Below are 22,310 nucleotides of genomic sequence, written 5' to 3' on the forward strand. Positions count from 1 at the left end.
GACGGCCTCCTGCAACCCTCTGCCAGCAAAAATTGAGCTCGGGAGGTCCTCATGCATTCCTCGTGAGCTCTGTTTTCACTGGCAGAGGTATTACGGGCTGGTCCTTCACCGTTTCCAGGGCGGCCCTGCAGGCCAGATCTAAGCACCCCATGGACCGCATCTGGCCCGCTGGCCTTGAGTTTGACACCCCTGCATTACATGGTCACGGCATCATTTTTTTGATACCTCTACTAGATGCCCCTGAGAAATGCTATGCTGAAGCTTCCATTCTAGGTGCAAGAAGTCCAGAACCTGGCACGGGATGCCAGGAACCACGCTCAGGACATCTTGGACCACGCTCAAGGAGCACGGAATCAGGTGGAGAAATCCACAGCCAAGCTGAGAGAATTCATCCAGAAGATAAAAGACTTCCTAGCAGGTATCAGAGCATTGCTCACACCAAACCTGAGATAAAGCATGTCGAAAAGTAAATGTATCCTCCTGCTGCCTTAATAAAATGTAAAGCCTACCTACGTAGAATCATAGGGTTGGAAGAAATATTGGAGATCTTCTAATCTGATCCCCAGCCCAGGGCAGGAATCCTCATGCTCTCCCCAGACACATGGTTATCCAACCTTCCATTCCCCACTATCCAGTCAGAGCTGAAGAAGCTTCTTGGATGAGAAGCGAAACGTCTTCAAAAGAAAAAGATCCAGAAAGTCCAGTTGCCTCCTGAAAAAGCACTTTTGGGACAACTATGACCTGGATGACTGAGAATCTCTACAGACTTTTAGCTATCCAACCGTTACTTGAAAACTGCCAGTGATGAAGCTCTCATGATTGCAGGGAGTCTCACCCTCCAGAAATGCCTCTTTATTTTGAGTTCAGGTCTCCCTCTGTAAAGCTTCCACCCATTCTTGCCCTATGCAGGAAGGAAAATATGGGTGTTAGTAATAGAAGTGTGTTCTGACAATGTTCATATTCAGTGGTGGTATTCAGCCAGTTCAGACTAGTTCAAGCAAATCGGTAGTGGCTACCTGTGCCCAGCCGCCCACCCACCCCAGCGCTATGCCGTCCTATTTAGCCACGTTTTCTAAGCCATGTGCAGACATGCAAGCCGCGTGTGCGAGCAAAGTGCATGCGTGGAAGCCTACGCGCATGCGAAGAAGCTCACATGCGCATGCACGGCGAACCAGTGGTAAAATTACGTGAAACCCACCTCTGTTCATGTTGTAATAATTGGTTTGGAGGGGCAGGGGCGAGGCTGGTGACTGGTGACTAGATGAGCATCAAAGGCCTGTGCTTGTCTCCCTAGAGGAAGGTGCCGATCCAGAGAGCATTGAGCTGGTGGCTCAGCGGGTCCTGAACATTCCCCAGCCCATCAGCCAAAGTGAGATCGACAGTCTGATTAAGGAGATCTGGGACAGAATCGGCCAGCTTAACAGAGTGGACGTTATCCTGAACTGTACAGTGCAAAACCTAACTCTTGCTAGGGATTTGCTGACAAAAGCAGAACAGGCCAGGTAAGTGTCTCTGGCAGGAACAAAACCAAACCACTTTATTAATTATTATTTTTTTTGGTAAAAAAATAACCATGTCACATATTTTGTAGGATTGGGTCATTTAACCAGGATCTAAGCTTAAGAGCCAATGAGAGGATGTGACCTTGGGTAGGATGGGTCCCTCTCATCTTTTATTATCCTCTTCTGAAGTTCAAAGGTTGACACTGGACCAAACTGCACACGTTGTGGTTCGCTATGTTGTGAGGATGCAGCCCTCATTTTAGCATATTGCAGGGGGTGTCAAACTCAAGGCCCACAGTTGATATGTTAGTAACACAGTTGTTAAAGTGAATCTGGCTTCCTGGTTGACTTTGCTCGCGGGAAGGTCGCAAAAGGGGATCACATGATCTCGGGATACAGCAACGGTCATAAGTATGAACCCGTTACCAAGCGTCTGAATTTTGATCACATGATCGCAGGGATGCTGCATAGGTCATAACTGTCAAAAAGAGTCATAAGTCACATTTTTCAGTGCCGTTGTAATTTTGGTCACTCAACAAACTTGTGAGTTGAGGGCCACCTGTAGGTATCTCTGTAATACCCACCTTCCTGCCCATGCTCTCTATTGGTCCCCGCTGGTCTTCCTGCATTCAGTACCACATGCCTGCTATCCTCACTAGCTGGCACACACTAAGTCGTGCCCACCCCTGGCCCCCACCGGCCAACTCACATTCATTTGCACTCCCCAGAGCTCCTCACCCTCTGGCCTGCTTGCCTAGGACTCTGGTCACGTAGTGTTTTCTCTTAACAAGCGGCGTGGTTTTTGGTTATGATAGCAGCCGGGACTGTTGGGATTGCTCTTGCCTAAAATGACGTGGTTACATGTCATCATCGTGGTTTATAACTGCATTGCTTAGCAACAGAAATTCCACTCCAGATGGCCATCATAACCTGAGGACTACTTTTAGTTTCTTTTTCCCCCCAATAATTTTTATTAAATGTTTTGATCTTTAAAAACAATAGGAAAGACACAGCAAAGAAAAAAAACACAATAAGACAAAACAAAACACAGAACATACATAACGATATACAGTAATTTTACACCTTTCTATATCGGTTTTCCTTCTTAGTTTTTATAATTCTCCCTTCTGCGTTGCCTTCCTCTCCCTATAACCTTTAAAAGTTGTTACTTTTAAAGCCCTACATGGTATCGGACCTGGGTACTTGAGAGACCGCCTCCTGCCAATTACCTCCCTGCGACCAATTAGATCCCACAGATTAGGCCTCCTCCGGATGCCATCAGCTAGCCAATGTCAACTGTCGACCCCCCGGAGGAGGGCCTTCTCTGTGGCTGCTCCGGCCCTTTGGAACGATCTCCCAGTGGAGATTCGGACCCTCACCACCCTTCAGGCTTTCCGCACAGCCGTCAAGACCTGGCTGTTCCGGCAGCCCTGGGGCTGAGAGTTCCCAGCCCCACTCAAACTGTTGCGGCTATTGAGAAGTTTTTAATTTGTCTTTGTACTTGTTGTTGTCTTGTTTTGTCTTTGGTATTGCCCCCTTTCCCTATTGGTTTGTCAGCCGCCCTGAGTCTCTTTGGGAATAGGGCGGCATACAAGTTTAATAAACCTAACCTAACCTAACCTTGTCCTATAATAATAATATTAACACATATAATAGTATTCATTATTTATATCCCCATATATTTGCATTCTCTATTTTCTGTCTTGGCTTCTGTTTTCTAGCCACTTGTACATTTTATTCCATACTTTATAGAAGTCCGATTCTTCTCTTTCTTTTAGTTCTATTGTCATTTTATCCATTTCTGCGCATTCGAGTATTTTCCTGATTGTAGTTTCATCTGAGGGTGTATTGATTTTTTTCCAGTTTTGTGCGAAGACAATCCTGGCTGCAGTGAGTATGGGTATGATTATGTATTGAGATTGTTTGTCCATTTTTTGATCCAGTAGAGGAAGTACCTGTAGTTTCATCCCCAAAGCTTCATCTGCAATAACCGTTATCTTGGTGAAATGCGATGAAGTTCTTTGGTTTTGTTGCCCACAGGGAAAAAGCAGAAGGTGTACAGGAAACGGTGGCGGAAACCTCTGGAGTACTGGACAGCGCCAAGAAGAAAGTGAAGGCAGCTGAGCAAGCGCTGAAAAAGACAAAGGAAGCCATCCAGAGTGTGGAAGGCAAAGTCAAACAGGTGAAGTGCAGAAGGTTGTAATTTTTGGAAGGAAGGGAGTTGTGAGTTAATCAAGACCCTGGATAGCTTTTCAGATATTCTGTGGTGGTGCAGTGGTCAGAGTGCGGTACTGCAGCCTACCTCTGCTGACTGTCAGCTGCCTGCAATTTGGCACATCGAATCTCACCAGGTTCAAGGTTGACTCAGCCTTCCATCCTTCCGAGGTGGGTAAAATGAGGACCCGGATTGTTGGGGGCCATAGGCTGACTTTGTAAACCGCTTAGAGAGGGCTGTAAAAGCTCTATGAAGCGGTATATAAGTCTAAGCGCTATATCAGTGGACAGTTCTGGAGTATTTTCTGTACCCGGCCTTTCATTCTGCCCTTCCGTGATTCTGCAGGTAAGACTCAAACTCAGTTCCACCTGTTTTCAGGGATGCCATTTCCTTGTCAACAAAGTAACTGCTGCCTTCTCTTGGGTCTTGTATTTGTACTCCCAGATTAATTTATAGCCCTGGTATTTTCTTGACATCTCCCATCCAGGGATTAACCAGATGCAAAGCACTTTTGGACTCTAGTTCAGTGGTGATAAGTGTGTTCTGACCTAGGCTTCCTTAACAAGCAATGAAACAGAGCCTTGGCCCCGGCAAAACCGCTTTTATTTACACGACTGTGAATTCCTTTCATTCACAGTTAGCAAGGCTTGGCAAACAATCTTTCAGAGGAATATTTATCAACACGAACCTTATCTCGCTTGACGAGCTGCCAGATAACTAGTTTCCAAATGGAGGACAAGGCAAAACTTGGCACAGAGTCTCTTAAGTCACAAACAGAACTTTCCACTCTTGAAACGACCGAAGGAATGAATTGTTTCCTGCAAAAACCCCTCCGCATCTGCTCCTCTTTTGTTTCCTATGGGAGGGACCAATCACCTCCAAGGTGTGGCTTTACTCCCGTCGACTGCTTCTTTAGTTGTTTTTGTCTTCTGGCAATTCTGTGCATGCACTCACTGGGAACAGGCTCCAACTGTGCCTCTGCCTCACTGCTCTCTGGCTCCCTCTATGCCTCCGACACAGAGCCCTCGTCTGAGCTTTCCTCAACCCCCAGGAATGGCCTATGTTCCCCCACAACCTCCTCCTCACTGTCCAACTCTGCTGCCAGCTCCACTGGCCGCCGGCGGGTCACAATAAAGTGAAACCTTTGAGAAACATGAAAGACAGGTTACAATGTCCCGGAAAAACTCTTATCTAAGTGTTCTCTAGGAGTTGAAAGGAACTTGATGGCCACATAATGAATGAATCAATCCTTTTTTTTTTTTTTTGCTTTTCAGCATCACCCAAGACTGGCATTTAAGGAAATGCTCTTTAATGTCACCCCAAAGCTGAAAATGTAATGGCTATTTCCTAAGAGCAAAACCTCTTTAACACAGGTAGTGCTTTACTTATGACCACAACTGAGCCCACCCAAAATTTTTGTGGTTAAATCAGACATTTGTCTGATTTTATGACCTTTCATTTTATGACTTTTCTTGCCACAGTTGTCAAGTGAATCACTGCAGTTGATAAGTTAGTAACATGGTTGTTAAGTGAATCCGGCTTCCCCTTTGACTTTGCTCGTCAGAAGGTTGCAAAATGTGATCACGTGATCTTGGTACGCTCAAACCGTTATAAATGTGAGTCAGTCGCCAGGCGTCTGAATTTTGATCACATGATCATGGGGATGCTTCAAAGTGTGAAAAGAAATAGTCTGAAGTCACTTATTTTCAGTTTTGTTGTAGCTTTGAACGGTCACTCAGTGAACTGTTGTACGTCGAGGACTACCTGTATTAAGCCAGTGGATTATGATTCTATGAAGTTTTAGTTAACATTTATATTGTCAGGTTCCAAGTAATGCATGCATCACAAATTGAACTCCGAGGCATTCTGTTTTCTCAACGTACAAATTTAATTAGATACACCATATTTAGCTACACCAAAAAGGACGCGGTGGCTCAGTGGCTAAGACACTGAGCTTGACGATCAGAAAGGTCGGCAGTTCAGCAGTCTGAATCCCTAGCGCCGCATAATGGAGTGAACTCCCATTACTTGTCCCAGCTTCTGCCAACCTAACAGTTCAAAAGCATGTTAAAAATGCAAATAGAAAAATAGGAACCACCTTTGGTGGGAAGGTAACAGCGTTCCATGCACCTTTGGTGTTTAGTCATGCCGGCCACATGACCACGGAGACATCTTTGCACAGCGCTGGCTCTTCGGTTTTGAAACGGAGATGAACACGCCCCCTAGAGTCGGGAATTACTAGCACACATGTGCAAGGGAAACCTTTACCTTATTGGCAGTACTGGCTTTTCACCAGTTAGGGAACCATGACATACATACCTAATAGCAGTATTCCTCAACCTTGGCCACTTGAAGATGAGTGGATTCCAACTCCCAGAATTCCCCAGCCAGCACACATCTTAACTTATCAGAGTTGGGAAACAGTGCCTAGTAGTACCAAGCTCATTGAAGGAGTTACACTTCCCTCTCTTAAGTATCCGTTGTTGTTTGTAAGTTCACTTCACCATATATCAGCACCCTTTTCAAAGGCCTCTGGTTAATGCATTAAATATAGCTTATCTCACCTCCACAGTATCCCTGCTTTATCTGTTTTTTTTTTTTTTTTTTATGTTTTATTGCAAATTTATATGCCGCCCTTTTCCCTGAGGGGACTCAGGGCGGCTTACAACAATAAAGGGAAGGGGGTGCAAGACAAAACTTAAAAAGAAAAAAAAAAAAATCGTGATTAAAAGGAAATTGGTCATAAAAACACAACATTCACTCAACATTCGGGCGGGGTGAGAGTAATCCTATCCCCAGGCCTGACGGGATAGCCAGTTCTTGAGGGCTGTGCGGAAGGCCTGGACTGTGGTGAGGGTACGGATCTCCACGGGGAGGTTGTTCCATAATGTCGGAGCTGCAACTGAGAAGGCTCTCCTCCGCGTAGTCGCCAGTCGGCACTGACTGGCGGATGGAATTCGGAGGAGGCCTACTCTGTGCGATCTGATGGGACGCAGGGAGGTAATTGGCAGGAGGCGGTCTCTCAAATAGTCAGATCCACTACCATGGAGCGCTTTATAGGTGGTAAGTAAGACCTTGAAGTGCACCCGACGATCAACAGGTAGCCAGCGCAGCTCACGGAGGATTGGTGTTATATGGGCGAACCGTGGTGCGCCCATGATCACTCGCGCGGCCGCGTTCTGGACTAGCTGAAGTCGCCGGATGCTCTTCAAGGGCAGCCCCATGTAGAGCACATTGCAGTATTCCAGCCTAGAGATCACAAGGGCTCGAGTGACTGTTGTGAGAGCCTCCCGGTTCAGGTAGGGCCGCAACTGGCGCACCAGGCGAACCTGGGCAAATGCCCCCCTGGTCACAGCCGACAAATGGTGGTCAAAACTCAGCTGTGGGTCCAGGAGGACTCCCAAGTTGCGGACCCTATCTGAGGGGAATAAATTTTGCCCCCCCAGCCTGATTGATGGAACGTTTACCAAATTTTTGGGAGGAAAACACAACAGCCACTCGGTCTTTTCCGGGTTGAGTACCAGTTTGTTAGCTCTCATCCAGTCTTTAACAGCCTCAAGGCCCCGGTTCATCACGTCCACCGCTTCATTGAGTTGGCACGGGGCGGACAGATACAACTGCGTATCGTCCGCATATTGATGGTACTTAATCCCGTGCCTCCGAATGATCTCGCCCAGCGGTTTCATGTATATGTTAAATAGCAGGGGGGACAGAACCGAACCCTGCGGCACCCCATAGGTTAGGGGCCTCGGGGACGATCTCTCCCTCCCTACCAACACCGACTGCGACCTGTCCGAGAGGTAGGAGGAGAACCACTGTAAAACAGTGCCGCCCACCCCCACCTCCCGCAGTCGTCGCAGAAGGATACCATGGTCGATGGTATCGAAAGCCGCTGAGAGGTCAAGGAGAACCAGGATGGACGCATAGCCTCCATCTCTGGCTCTCCAGAGATCATCGGTCAATGCGACCAAAGCGGTTTCAGTGCTGTAACCGGGCCTGAAGCCAGACTGGAAGGGGTCAAGGTAGTTAGCTTCCTCCAAGGTACGCTGAAGCTGTAAGGCCACCACCTTCTCAACAACCTTCCCCAGAAAGGGGAGGTTGGAGACTGGACGATAGTTGTTAAGAACTGCTGGATCCAAGGACGGTTTCTTCAGGAGGGGCCTCACCACCGCCGCCTTAAGTGCGGTGGGGAGGGGTCCCTCCCGAAGAGAGGCGGTGACAACCGCCTGGATCCAGCCTCGTGTCACCTCTCTGCTGTTGGCAGTCAGCCAAGAGGGACACGGGTCCAGTATACAGGTGGAGGAACTCACAGCTCGCATAGCCTTGTCCACATCCCCAGAGGCAACATCCTGAAACTCAACCCAGAGATGGTCTACCAAGTTATTCCCCTGTGTCCCGGCTGGATCTGCAGGGGTGGAGTCCAGTTCCGATCGAAACCGAGCAATTTTGTCCGCCAAGAACTGACTATATTCCTCAGCCCTTCCCTGTATGGGGTTCCCCGTCTCCCTCCTATTTAGGAGGGAGCGGGTTATCCCAAACAGGGCGGCTGGGCGAGACTCGGCGGACGCTACCATCTGGCTCTTCTAGTCCATTTTTAAATGATCTTGGCATCAGTCTGCATACAGAATGTCTACCAATCTAGCCTTAGCCTGAATCGAATATGTATTGTACATGCCCCCAACATTATGGGGTGACAGTTAATACATGGTAGGTGTATTTGCAATACCAAATTCGTAATGCTAAAATGTCATATACACACAAACATAAATATAAATTTAGGCCATTATGGTGCGGCCAGACTGTTACTTCTACTACAAAATCCTATCATGGCTACTATGAAATGGTCCCAGTAATCCATACTCTCTTATCAGTATAATCTGTCAAATATATATATATACCGATCTTGCCAGTTTATTTTTATGAAATAATTAAAATAAGCAAAATGGTATTGCACTAACTAAAACTTCAGACTGAGGGGTTGTTTATGAGATGGAAATGAGATGGTTACTTTTCTGATTATGGAAGATTTTAAAAAAATTCTCTGACACCTTATTATTCTTAAACACCAGAAGGCAGATTTAGCAGAAAAATAGATACAGGTAATCTTTGACTAGTGACCGTTCCAAGTTACGACGGGACCACCTTGGGGCTACTTACCAGCCAGATTTGAAGTTCTGATGGTTGCCCTCATCATCATCACATGATCAAAATTTCAGGCCCTTGGGCAACATGGTCACTTTTATAGTCATTTACAGCCTCCCACAATCATGTGACTGGATTTTAGGATGGTTTTGCTGAACATTGGCAGTTTGATCTGTTTGGCAAAGCTGTGACCCCTGCAAAAAAAGGTCATAGAATTATTTTATGACCAACAGCACTTATGACTGTAATTCTGGCCTCAAAGACTATAGAGCAGTGATGGCAAAACTTTTTGCCCCAAACTGGAATGTGCGTGTGAGCCCCGTAAACTTGAAGAACAGCTGGGCAGTGTGCATGCACTTGCCAGCTACCTGGTCTTCTTGTGTCCGGCACGCATGTGATTGCATACACATGCTGGAGCCCTGGAAACTTGAAGACCAGCTGGCCAGCACACACATGCACACCGCCCAGCTGGTCTTTGGCCATTTGGCACTCCGGCACGCACATGTGCACGCCAGACACCAGATGAGTAGCTGGCGATGGCGCACATGCCCACAGAGAGGGCTCTGTGTGCCACCTCTGCAGTGATGGGTTTCAAAATTTTTAGAACCTCTTCTGTAGGTGTGGCCTGCTTTGTGGGAGTGGCTTGTCGGGCATGTGACCAGGTGAGAGTGGCTTGCTGGCCATGTGACCGGATGGGAGTGGCTTGACAGTCATGTGGCTGGGTGGGTGTGGCCAACTTGTAAAATGTGGTGACACTCACTTAGCAATGCTCTTGCTTAGCAACCAAAATGTTGGCTCAGAAACTCTGGCATTGAAGTGTGCAAGTCTTAAAGCTGTCAAGTTAGAAGACCCTTGCACCCCTAATCTTTAGGGGGGGAAAACCCAGGGGTGTTCAAATTTGACAGCTTTAAGACTTGTGGACTTCAACTCCCAGAATTCCTCCTCTCGCTTCTCATCTTGATGATGTGCAGACAGGCAGGGGGGAGGGAGCTAGAACCGGTTCTAAATGGCACTGTAGATTTGTGGAACCTCTTGTATAGAAGAGGTTAGAACTGGCAGGAACCCACCCCTGCACCTCTGGCATGCGTGCCATACGTTCTCCATCACGGCTATAGAGATTCTCAGTCATCCAGGTCATGGTTGTCCCAAAGGTGTTTCTTTTCAGGAGGCAACTAGACTTTCTTTTTTTTTTCTTTTGAAAACGTTTCGCTTCTCATCCAAGAAGCTTCTTCAGCTCTGACAGGACAGTGGGGAATGGAAGGATTTATATTCTTTGCAGACAGTTGGTCATCTGCATCTTTTTGGACTGTTGCTGAAGTACAGTCAACAACAGTCTAAAAAGTTTATCTGTGTCCTCAGGGTCACCTGAGCAGTGCTCCTGGTTCCTGTAATCTGCCATTTTTTAACTCTGGAAATCCATTCCTACTCCCATACCATTCAAAGGGCGTTCGTCCCAAATTGTATAGCTAAAAGTCTGTAGAGAATCTCAGTCATCCAGGTCATGGTGAGAAGCGAAATTTCTTCAAAAGAAAAAAACAAGAAAGTCCAGTTGCCTCCTGAAAAAGCACCTTTGGGACAATTCTGCCCTCAATGACGTTTGTAAGTCAAGGAGTATCTGTGCATCCTTTGCAACTATCATTTCATTGCCCTATATATTATACAGTATCTTTCTCTAATTTGTTGCATCACTCATTTTCTTCTGTTCAATTTTTCTTATCTACAACTTTATCCTTCCAGCAAGCATTCTTTTTCATAGTTCATATTAATGTCATTCTACAAACTCTCTGTCATCTGCAGCTTAATTCTTATCATTCTGTTCCACGTTAACTTCCAAATCCCCTTTTCTTACACTCATTTTCTATTAATCCTGGCTCCTCCTGTATTAGGAGATTAGTCTATCTTCTAATGCTGCTTCATGCTAGGCTCATGCTTTCTCTTACAGTTAGTATACTTTTTTTTTCTTTCCCTTCCTTCCTTCCTTTCTTCCAAGATGATTTTTCTCTGATCCGCTCGTGACGTCTCACATTCAGACCTTCTTACTATACTTGGACTTTCAGTAATTCTTTCAAGGCTTTCATCATAGACAATCAAATCAATCGGGTTTTTTTTATGCTTGCACATGAATAGATTGATGGTTAAAGCCTTCTTGGATATTCTAAAGAAACATATAATTATGAAATGTATTTGAATATAAGTAACTCGGGTTGGTAGTTGGGCTGTTGAGCTGAGCTCCGAGCTTGGCAATTTGGTTGCAAATATTTCGTCGCTATTAGAGGAGACATCGTCAGTGCGCTGGATGGACAAGCACAAATCAAAGCGCACTGACGATGTCTCCTTTTTTAAAAAATTTTTTTTTTATTTTTTATTTTCAAAACAAACATAACACATAAAACCTTCTTTCTTTACATACTGTAGAAAGTGTATCAGTTGGTTACAAAAGAGTTTCGTGCATCTCTTCCACCGTCATCAAGTATAGTTCATATTAACTCAAGTATTTTAACTCCAATGTTTATATATGTTACCACCATCATACCTCCAATTTTATTTGACTATCATTGTTTAAACGCCCTTCATCATAAAATATACCAACATTTAATACATAACCACATACTGGCATATTTCTAAAATCCTCCAATAGTACTGAGTCCTTAAGTCCTATTCTAGCTAAACATCCATAATATTTAGTAACAAAATTTTCCAATCCTCCTTTTCAAAACACTGTTTACAATTTACATCCAGTTTCCTTATGATGTACCTATACCTATATATAAACTATTTATCATTATCCCTTCTTTATTTGACTATACCCTATATCATAACATTTTCCCCCTAATAGTCAAAACTTGACTCTATCTAATTTAGTTCTTTTTTTAATTGACCTTAATATATAATCCAAAAGGTTTTCTAATCTTCCCTTCATGGGTATCATTCAATATTCATATCCAATTATTGCATATCATAACATGAAACATTGTATACATTATTATCATTATCAATTTTTTAGCAACCATTTAAAGAAATGATTGACCTCCCTCCCCAAAAAGGCAGGACACAAATAAAATGGACTTAAAGTCAATTTTAGGGACTTTCTTGGGATAATGAAGAAAAACATTTGGGAAGCATCCCAAAGGTGCTTTTTCAGGAGGCAACTTGACTGGTGTTTGTGTGTGTGTGTGTGTGTGTGTGTGTGGTTTTTTTGCTTCTCTTTCAAGAAGCTTATTCAGCTCTGACAGGATAGTGGGGAATGGAAGGATTTATACTCCTTGATCACAGCTGGTCATTTGCATCCTTTTTAGAGGATCGTTGAAACCCTTGGAGGTTTATTTGTGTCCTCAGGGTCACCTAAATGGTGCTCTTGGTTCCTGTAATCTGCCATTTTTTTCTCTCTAGAAATCCATTCCTACTCCCACACCATTCAAAGGGTGTTCATCCCGAATTGCCTGTAGAGATTCTCAGTCATCCAGGTCACGGTTCTCCCATGGTGCTTTTTCAGGAGGCAACCCGACTTTCTTATTTTTCCTTTGAAGACATTTCACTTCTCTTCCAAGAAGCTTCTTCAGCTCTTCTTGGATGAGAAGCAAAACGTCTTCAAAGAAAAAACAGAAAGTTCTTTTGCCTGTTGAAAAAGCATCTTTGGGACAACTATGACCTGAATTACCAAGACTCTCCATAGACATTTGGGAAACATTATTTTACTGTATTAACTTTTGATTAATTGCAATCTTTGTGTGTCAGAGATATAATGGAGGAGTCCCAATTCCAAAACTCATTTTTGCATGGATGTGCCCTGAATGTGGATGTAACCTTTCTCAAAAGTCAACCATGCTTCGTGACTTTCTTTTCTTCTCAGGCTGTGAGCCAGCTTGAAACACTCCTCAACAAGGAACTGCGACTGGAACGGCGTCTGAAAGACTTGGCGCAGGATGTGGCCACCTTACAAAAGAAGTCCCAGGACAATCAGCGCCAGGCTCAGCAGGCCACGGGAAAAGCTGAGCGTGCCACTAACATAGCCCTCCGGCTTAAAAATGTAAGAGACCCATCGGCGTCATTGCTTTCATTACAGGCAACTGTTTTCCATGCTGGGAGTAACGAATTGTGGATTAACATTCTAGCACAGTGTTTCTCAACCTTGGAAACTTTTAAAATGTGTGGACTTCAGCTCCCAGAATTCATGCTGGCTGGGGAATTGTGGGAGTTGAAGTCCACGTATCCTACAGCTGCCAAGGTTGAAAAACAGAAGAATTCCAGAACTGCTCCTTGACATGTTTTCCCCGCCTTGTTGTATCTTCTTCTTGGTAACGGCCTCTGCCTTCATCTCCTCTTTGGGATTTCCTATATTTCTCCCTCCTTTGTTGTCTTTCTGCACAGGGTTATGTGCAGACATGCCCCCCACCCCGCACATGCATGTGCAGTTTTCACCCTCCCCAGCAGGGGGGGTTCCTGCCAGTTCTAACCTCTTCTATAGAAGAGGTTCCACAAATATACCGTGCCATTTAGAACCGGTTCCAGTTCCCTCCCCCTGCCCGTCTGCACCACGCTTCCCCTCCCGCCGCTCACTGATTGGCTGGCTCACCAATCGCCTCGCCCACCTCTGAGAGTCCTATCTAAACCTTAAAGTCTTAAAGCTGTCAAGTTTGAACACCCCTGGGTTTTTTTTTCTAAAGGGTTAGGGGTGCAAGGGTCTTGTAACTTGACAGCTTTGAGACTTGCACGCTTCAAATGCCAGTGTTTCTGAGCCAACATTTTGGTTGCTAAGCAAGAGAATTGTTAAGTGAGTTTCACCACATGTTACAAGTTGGCCATGCCCACCCAGTCACATGACTGCCAAGCCACTCCCACCCAGTCACATGACTGCCAAGCCACTCCCACTCAGTCACATGGCTGGCAAGCCACTCCCACTCGGTCACATGGCCGGCAAGCCACTCCCACAAAGCAGGCCACACCTACAGAAGAGGTTCTAAAAAAAATTTGAAACCCACCACTGCTCCCCAGGCTCTAGAGGCTTTCTAGGAGCCTGAGGAGGCCGCAAACAGCCAATTTTCTGACATCCGGTTTGCGTTTTGGGTTGTTTTTCTCCCTCCAGAGGCTTTAGGAGGCTTCCCTAAAGCCTAGAAAGGGAGAAAAATGTCCTTACGGGCAACCCGGAAGTCCCTTCCCAAACTTCCGGTTTGCGCGCTGGGAAGCCTCCCGAGGGTGAAAAACAGACAAAAACAAAAGCCGAAATCAGTTGGCTGATTTTAGGGCAATGCCTCGCATGCCCTAAGAAATGGCTCCATGTGCCACCTCTGGCACCTGTGCCATCGGTTTGTCATCACGGCCACTGCAACCATCCTAAATACGAATCAGTTGCCAAGTGTCTGAATTTTAATCATGTGATCATAGGGATGCTGCAACGGTTGTAACTGTGAAAAACATTCATAAGTCACTTTTTTTTTAGTGCCGTTGTAACTTTGAAAAGTCACTAAATGAATTGTTGTAAGTTGAGGACTATCTGTACTTGTCAGATTTCAAAGTTTTTTTTCTCTTTTGCCAAAAGTCCACCCCAGCTACTCCGTTCCCAGAAACGCTTCCCCAGGGGAGCTGGTCTCGTGGTTATTTTTCCCTTTATTCTCCTGCCTTCTTCTTCCTTGCCCAGTCTAAATGTCTGTGTGGGCAGGCGGGTAAGTGATGGAAGGGAAGTCCTCAGCCTACAACCACAATTGAGCCCAAAGTGTATATTGCGTGAGGCTGCAAAAAGGGGATCCCACTGCAACTGTCATCAATGTGAGTCAGTTGTCCAGCATCCGAATGTAAATCACGTGACCTGCAACGGTCATAAGTATGAAACATGGGTCATGTCCCTTTTTTTCAGTCCCATTGTAATTTTGAATAGTCACCAGGCAAACTGTTGTAAGTCGAGGACTACCGTATTGTTGTCACAACCTCACAGTGCAGCTCTTACCCCTTACCTACTGTTGTGCATTGTCATCACTCAGCCGTGTGGCAGCATTCACATCGTGATATCACAGCACAAACATTATTTGGGCATCACTATGGTTAGGAATGGAGGGTGCCTGCAGGGCTTAAAGAAGCTACAGGGAGGTGTGCCCATTTTCTCTCTCATGAATCTTATTCTCAGTTTTGAAGAACAGCTATGAAAATGCTAATCAGTCCCTGATGAGAAAATAGCTAAATCTGCCTCTGAAAAACAACCCAAAAGGCAACAACATCATGAATTTGTGGCACATGATAAGGATTACCAAGGCCTGTTTGTATCAGTTTAGGGAACAGAAGCACGAGCTCACAATTCAATTAATCTCCGTGCGTGTATATTTTAATTCTGCCAGATGTTACACACTGTTTGTATGCTTTACATCTGTTTATTAGAATATCTGGGAAATGGAGATCAGTAGGACTGCAGGAGAAATATTGGTCACTGCTACAAAATACCCCAAGTGCCAAAATTAAGGCCTGCAGGCAGAATAGAAACATGGCAAATGACAAGCTGTGATCAAGAGAAAAATGCAGAACAGCTGCTGACTTGGATAAATTGTGAGAGAGGCCACGGTTTCATTTGATCTGTCTTGAAGTTTGTAAATGGCTTGCAAAGTCCACTAACGGTTCTGAAGGTGGCATGGAAACCTAGATACTGTTCTTAATTTCTGGGACCTAATTTCTTCGTCTGCTTGGTTTGCTGGAAATAGACTAGCGGTTGGCTCAAAGGCAACCGCCTCACCATTCTTCACATATATTTACTCAGGGATTGTGTCAGGGTTCCTTGTCAGGCTTCCTTGTCACCTCAAGGCTGGATTATTGCAACACGCTCTACATGGGGCTACCCTTGAAAAGCGTTCGGAGACTGCAGTTAGTCCAGAATGCGGCCGCGCGAGCGATATTGGGTGCACCGAGGTACACCCACGTGACACCTGTCCTCCGCGAGCTGCACTGGCTACCAATTTTTCTCCGGACGCAATTCAAGGTGTTGGTTATTACCTTTAAAGCCCTACATGACTTAGGGTCAGCGTACCTTCGAGACCGCCTACTGCCACAAACCTCCCAGCGGCCAGTAAGATCCCACAGATTGGGCCTCCTTCAGATGCCGTCAGCCAGACAGTGTCGGCTGGTGGGGCCCTGGAGGAGAGCCTTCTCTGTGGCTGCTCCGACTCTTTGGAATCAGCTACCCCCAGAGATCCGGACCATGCCCACTCTCATGGCCTTCTGGAAAGCTGTAAAAACTTGGCTGTTCTGGCAGGCCTGGGGCTGTTGACCTCACTGTTGAGGTCCAGCCCCGATTAGAATGAATGTATGAGGTGTTGCTATTTTAAACCGTTTTTTCTTTTCTTTTCGTTATGTGTTCGTTATGTGTCTTTTTTTTCTCTTTTTTTGTAAGCCACCTGGAGTCCTTCGGGATTGGGATATCCCGAAATTTTATAAATAAATAAATAAGACCCCCAACGAAAGAAGACTCCAAGGCTTCAGATTCCTCAAAGCTCCATTTTATTAGAGATGTCATATTGGCACATCAGGGAAAACCCAAATCTGAAAGCTTCCAGGTTTCCCCTACCCAAATGAAAGTCCAAGCCCCTGCCCAGTACCCACATGTCCATCACATGGTCCAATCAGGTACCATCCAAAATTGGAGATGGCTTCCAGTCACGCCACTCAAGGTGCAGGGTAAGGTGACCTTGACTCTCTGAGAAAGGAATGTTATTTTGACTATATCTACCCCACTCCATATAATCCCCCTTCCCAGTTTCCAACAGCAATAATTGTGGCAGGCCTGAGGGCCCAAGACAAATAATGGCTTCCAGGCCTGACAGATTGATTGCCAACTTCTACCCATTTGCTTTGTGATGATGTTTTTCCCTTTGTGTCCAGGAGGTAGACGAGGTGAAGCAGAACTACCAGAAGCTGCAGGACGAATTGGGAAAACAGCCCAAGGACGTCCTGCTCAGGCTGAAAAATCTTAAGGAGGAAGCCCAGAACCTCCTCGATAAGGCCAACAGCAGCAAAAGAAAGCTGGAAGGTGAGAATGCAAGAGGAGAGTTTGGCTAAATCCCAACCTCGTGTACCTTCTCTGATTATGCAAATATATTCAAAAAATAAACATTGGTGGTGATGATGGATATTTACTGACAGGTGGTATGGGAACAGAGCTACATTGTCCAGCACAAAGTCCACATTCTGGATAGAGAGGGCCATTGGTTTGAAAGAGAGGTAAACACAGGTAGTCCTCAACTTATGACCACCATTGAGCCCAAAATTTATGTTGCTAAATGAGAAATTTGTTAAGTGAGTCCCCTCCCTTTTTACAACTTTTCTTGCCACATGCGTTAAGTGAATCCCTGCAGCTGTTAAGTGAATAACATGGTTGTTAAGTGAATCTGGTTTCCCCATTGATTTTGCTTGTCAGAAAGTCACAAAAGGGGATCATCTGACCCAGGGACACTTCAACCGTCATAAATGTGAGTCAGTTGTCAAGCATCCGAATATAAATCACCATGACCATGGGGATGCTACAATCGTCTCAAGTGTGAAAAACAGCCCTAAGTCACTTTTTTCCAGTGTTGTTGTAACTCCAAACAGTCACTAAATGAACTCTTGTAAATCAAGGATTACCTGTAATCCATCTATGAACACCCCTCCTTCAACAGAGGGGGAAGAGTAAGATACCACCTATTTCTAGTTTACAATGCAACCCTTGTGGCTGTTCCAAGAAGATTCCACAAACAATTGCATCCTGATTCAGGTGACCCTGAAGACAAAGATAAACCCCCAAGTGGCCTCAGGAGGTCTCAGAGAGAATGCTAATGACCAGATGACTGCAAAGAAATACAATCTTTCCATTCCCCACCCCACCCCCCTGCATCCTATCAGAATCTTTCCACCACCACCCCATCCAATCTCAACTGTCAATACCTATCCTATCCCCCAGTGGGGGGTTCCGGATCCCGTCGCAACCGGTATGCTGCGACAGGGCTGGGCATCCACCATGTGCACGCGTATGCGCACCCACCACCCGCGATGCTCCAGCTGTGCAGCGGAGCATCGCGCAGGTGCCGTACGCTCCATGGGCATGTGCAAATGGCCCGGTTGGGTCAAATACAGGTAAGGACGGCGGGCGGGTGGGTGGGCCCTCTGGAGCACTGTACTAGAATGGTACCTGGTGCTCCCAGCAGGTATCGGTACGCCTGTACCAAGGAGTACCATCCGTAACCCACCACTGCTACCCCCCCACCCCCCCAGTCTTCAGAAGTGATGAAGCTTCTTGGATGAGAAGCAAAATGTTTTCTTCTTCTTCCACAAGGGAAAAAAACAACACTCCAGTTGCCTTTTGAAGAAAAAAGCACCTTTGAGACTACATAGTCCAGTGTGCCACTACCCCAGGCTAAACAACCCACTGAACAATAACAGATGATCATAAATATCCTGATTGTTTAGGGAGTTAGGGAACCTCGTTAAGCATGCCATGCGAACGTAACACAATAAGTTGCACAATGAAAATTGTCTTGCGGCTTTTAGGAAATACTCAAAATGCAAAGAAGCTAGGAATTCAAGGGAACTCTGACATGGAATACAGTTTGCAGGTTATTTTAGCAGATGCGGGGATATTTAAATTAATAATAGTGCAGCTATTCAAATCAAGGCAGGTTTTGTAAAAAAAAAAAAGTTCAGGGCCATTATTATCACCAAAGTTCTGAGTTTTGAAGTAGCAGTATGATCAGAATCCATCATTTCTTGGTTCATAATTGAACTGCTTGGCATTTTGATTCATACATCCACACTCCCCTTCTTAAAAGGGGGGGGAAAAACCTTGCTATTTCAGGACAACATTTCCCAATCTGGGGCCTTTAGATGCGATGGAATTCCTGGTCTGCATCTTAGTGTAACCAAAGTTGCATCTTTGCCAAGCTGGATAGAAATTCTGGATGTTGCAGAAGTATAATTCTGGAAAGCACCAGAGTAAAGAAAGTGTTCCATAGACTGCAATGTCTCAATTTTTTAAAAAAGAAATCTGTCTATTCTTTCAGAATTGGAGAAGCGCTTTGAGGACAATGAGAAAGAAATGACCAGCAAAACCACAAAACTGCAAGAGTTGGAGAAAACTGCACTGGGATTACTGCAATATATCCAAGACAAAGCCACTGCCTATGCTACCTGCTAAGGTCAAGGTTTCTGTGGACAGCCCTTTGGGTTGGCTTCCTGCCAGCTCCGGACACAACTATGGTATGGTGCTTTCTACTGATGTCAATAACTGGCTCTTAGAGACAAGACGTTGGCAGTAAATCCAGAATCTTAATGTAACCCAGATCATTTCATCCTCAACTGATTGTAGCACTTAAATTTACCTGGGATCAGGTGTTAATAGGATGAATCTACTGTGAATGTTTTATAGAAACAATATGTCTAGTCTATGTTTTGACCCAGGATCCTGGAACATAGGCCAGTTTCTGAAGGTATCAGCTGGAGAGATAGAATATTTCTCCTGTAGACGTAGAATGGGAACCAGTTTGGTGTAGTGCAGGGGTCGGCAAGAGCCACAAAGGTCCTAACCGGACGCTCCCTGTTCAATTCTGGAGCCAACCGGAAGTTCAGTTCTCCAACCATAGAGTCTCCTCCTAGCGCGGCATCCTTTTTCCTCTGCTGACCAGAAGCCTGTTTCCCCACCACAGAGTCTCCTCCTAGCACTGTGTCCTTTTTCCTCTACCTGTCCTAACTGAAAGCCCTATCAATTGTAGAGCCAACCAGTTACAGGAAGCCGCAGCAGAGGGATGAAAGAGCCACATGCGGCTCCAAAGCTGCTGGTTGCCGACCCCTGGTGCAGAGGTTAATGCACTAGACTAGAAACCAGAAGATTATAAGTTTTAGTCTTGCTTAAGGCATGAACCACTTAGGTGACCTTGGGCCAATCACTCACTCTCTGCCCTAGAAAAGAGTTAGGAGCAAACCGCTTCTTCAATCTTGCCGAGAAAACAGCAGGGAGTTATCCAGGCAGTTGCCACCAGTCAACCATGATTTGAAGGCCCCAAATTGTTATCCTAGTCATGGAAATACTTCATTTTTCAACACCCTCTTCTTATCATTCACTATGCTATTTTCATTATGGTTTGGAAACAACCATAATTTCTGTATCATCCAGGCTGCCGATGTGAATGCCATAAAAGCTGTATTTCACTTACTGCCATTCCAGATTACTGATCTTTCCCGACATCTTTTTAATTATTGGTGTCCTTATTTTTTTTAAAGAAAGTAATGCACATATATTCAATAAACAATAATTTTCTAAGAGATTTTACTATCCTGGTTCCCTCAATTCCCATAGCCATCAATTAGCAACTAGGTGTTGGTTACAGCAACACAGATGCAAACTCAAAATTAGAATAATTTTCCTGACTGTGACAACTGTTAAGCAGTGAAAGCCCTGCTGGAGTCAGGCTTGGACTAAAAGATCTCCATGATCATTTTCAACTTGCTATTGTATGATTTTAAGTCCAACACCGCTAGTTTGGGGAAGACTGCAGGCCATGACACAATATTCACCTCTTATGAATACTTACTGAAGGTCTCCTATATCCCACTCCAGATGAGGAACTTCCAATAGTGAATTATTGTCAGTCATGATTATTTTGGGTTACCAATTGTAGCCATCAGCATACATTAATTAAAAAAAACAAACAAGTGATGCTCATATGGCTTCTAGAATTCTTTCCAAGCCTTATTCTGGGTCTATTCTGGGTCACCTGACCAGGATAACTGGAGGCTTAAGAATAGAGCAGCTGTTATCTTATAGGGATAACAGAATAACAGAGTTGGAAGGGACCTTGGAGGTCTTCTAGTCCAACCCCCTGCTCAGGCAGGAAACCCTATATCATTTCAGACAAATGTTTGTCCAATCTCATCTTAAAAACTGCCAGCGTTGGAGCATTCACAACTTCTGGAGGCAAGTCGTTCACTATTAATTGCTCTGTCAGGAAATGTCTCCTTAGTTTTAGGTTGCTTCTCTCCTTGATTAGTTTCCATCCATGGCTTCCTGTCCTGCCTTCAGGTGCTTTGACGAATAGGTTGACACCCTCTCCCTTAGATATTGAAACACTGCTATCATGCCATACCAACTCCAGCAACTATTCTTTATATATTCTAGCCTCCAGTCCCCTAATGCATGTTTCTGAACTTTATTATTTTCCATCACATCTAACCCATTTTCTAAGTCCATTTTTCTTTTCTTGATTTCTCACCCTGCACACACACACACACCCTTAAATATCCAATTTGCATCAGTTTTGCTGATAGAAAGACACCCAAACCAACTAATAGGCAGGCATAATCCTAAATCCCTTTACATAATTTCTTTCCAACATTCTGTTGGGCTGGGAAGAATAAAAAAAGATTGAAATAAATTCATACCCCTTGTAACCTTAATAGTATTGCAAAATCTCCATTCCCATCCCACTCTGGGGCCAGCCAGCAGTGGTATTTGCCAGCTCTCCGAACTACTCAAAATTTCTGCTACCGGTTCTCCAGAACCTGTCAGAACCTGCTGAATTTGACCCCTGCATTGAAGGCAATCTAGATTTCATGAGGTCTTTGCTTTTTCTTTCTTTTCACTTCCATCCATCATTCCACTTGATTCCCTCAGCCATTTTCTTTTAACCTATTTGCCTAGAGAAGGCTGTGTTTTAGGTAGATATTTAACCCAATATAGTATACCCTCCTCCATTTAATGTTTTTCTGTTACAGATGTAATTATCTGGAGATTTTTAAAAATACCTCCCTACTCCTACGGGTTTTCCTAACTTAATGGAACTAGACGTCTGTGTTCTGAATTCTTCCCTGTTTTATTGGCCCAATGGGCCATCTCTAATTCAGCCGCAGGATGGAAAATGACCTCTAAAAAAGTAGAATTTTAAAATGTTCTTTCCTTGTAGTAATAAAGCCTTTGACCTTTCTGATTTTCTGGTGTATATGTATATATCTGTGCCTCCTGATACACTAATCTTATTTATGTTTCAAGGAATTCCTGTGAACCTTGAATTCTGAAACTGCAGCTAGATATATTTCGGCTTTACCTTATCTACTTGCGATGGAAAGATCTTTGGGAATCCCCTTTTCTTTGCTGAGGCAATGTTTCCTGCCCTAGACTTTTAATGAAGACTTCCCTATCCTAGTGTTTTCCAAATATATTGGACTCGAACCTCCATTATTCTCAGCCAACATGGGGAGAAAATGTGCTGGGATAAATGAATAGCTGGGTATCAGACAAAAAGCAAACACACTCTATGTCTTTTTCACACCAATATTAAATCTCTCTGCCTTTATCACTCCCACAGTATTCAGAGGAGGGATTAATAGCAGAAGCTAAACATGGTCTGTAAATAAAAAGAACAAACAGTGCTTCACTTATTTCCAGATAGAGGCAGGGTAGTCCTTGACTTACGACCACAATGGGAGTCAGAATTTCCATTACTAAGCAA

General features: G+C 44.7%; 1 protein-coding gene across 2 annotated transcripts in view; it reads left to right on the forward strand.

Moving 5' to 3' along the window:
* Positions 1 to 21,788, forward strand: part of LOC106554258 (laminin subunit beta-1) — a 106,021-nt gene extending 84,233 nt beyond the window's left edge. For both annotated transcript variants that reach the window (XM_087708709.1, XM_087708710.1), the window contains exons 30-35: positions 274 to 418; positions 1,295 to 1,502; positions 3,543 to 3,684; positions 12,710 to 12,886; positions 16,717 to 16,864; positions 18,870 to 21,788. In XM_087708709.1, coding sequence (XP_087564835.1) covers positions 274 to 418; positions 1,295 to 1,502; positions 3,543 to 3,684; positions 12,710 to 12,886; positions 16,717 to 16,864; positions 18,870 to 19,003 — 954 coding nt within the window. In that variant the 3' untranslated portion in view covers positions 19,004 to 21,788. The remainder of the gene's footprint in view (positions 1 to 273; positions 419 to 1,294; positions 1,503 to 3,542; positions 3,685 to 12,709; positions 12,887 to 16,716; positions 16,865 to 18,869) is intronic.
* Positions 21,789 to 22,310: the final 522 nt, after the last annotated feature.

This window comes from Thamnophis sirtalis, unplaced genomic scaffold, assembly GCF_051295495.1.
Source record: "Thamnophis sirtalis isolate CommonGarterSnake01/CBP01778 unplaced genomic scaffold, rThaSir2_p1.2 scaffold_3, whole genome shotgun sequence".
Classification (NCBI taxonomy): domain Eukaryota; kingdom Metazoa; phylum Chordata; class Lepidosauria; order Squamata; family Natricidae; genus Thamnophis; species Thamnophis sirtalis.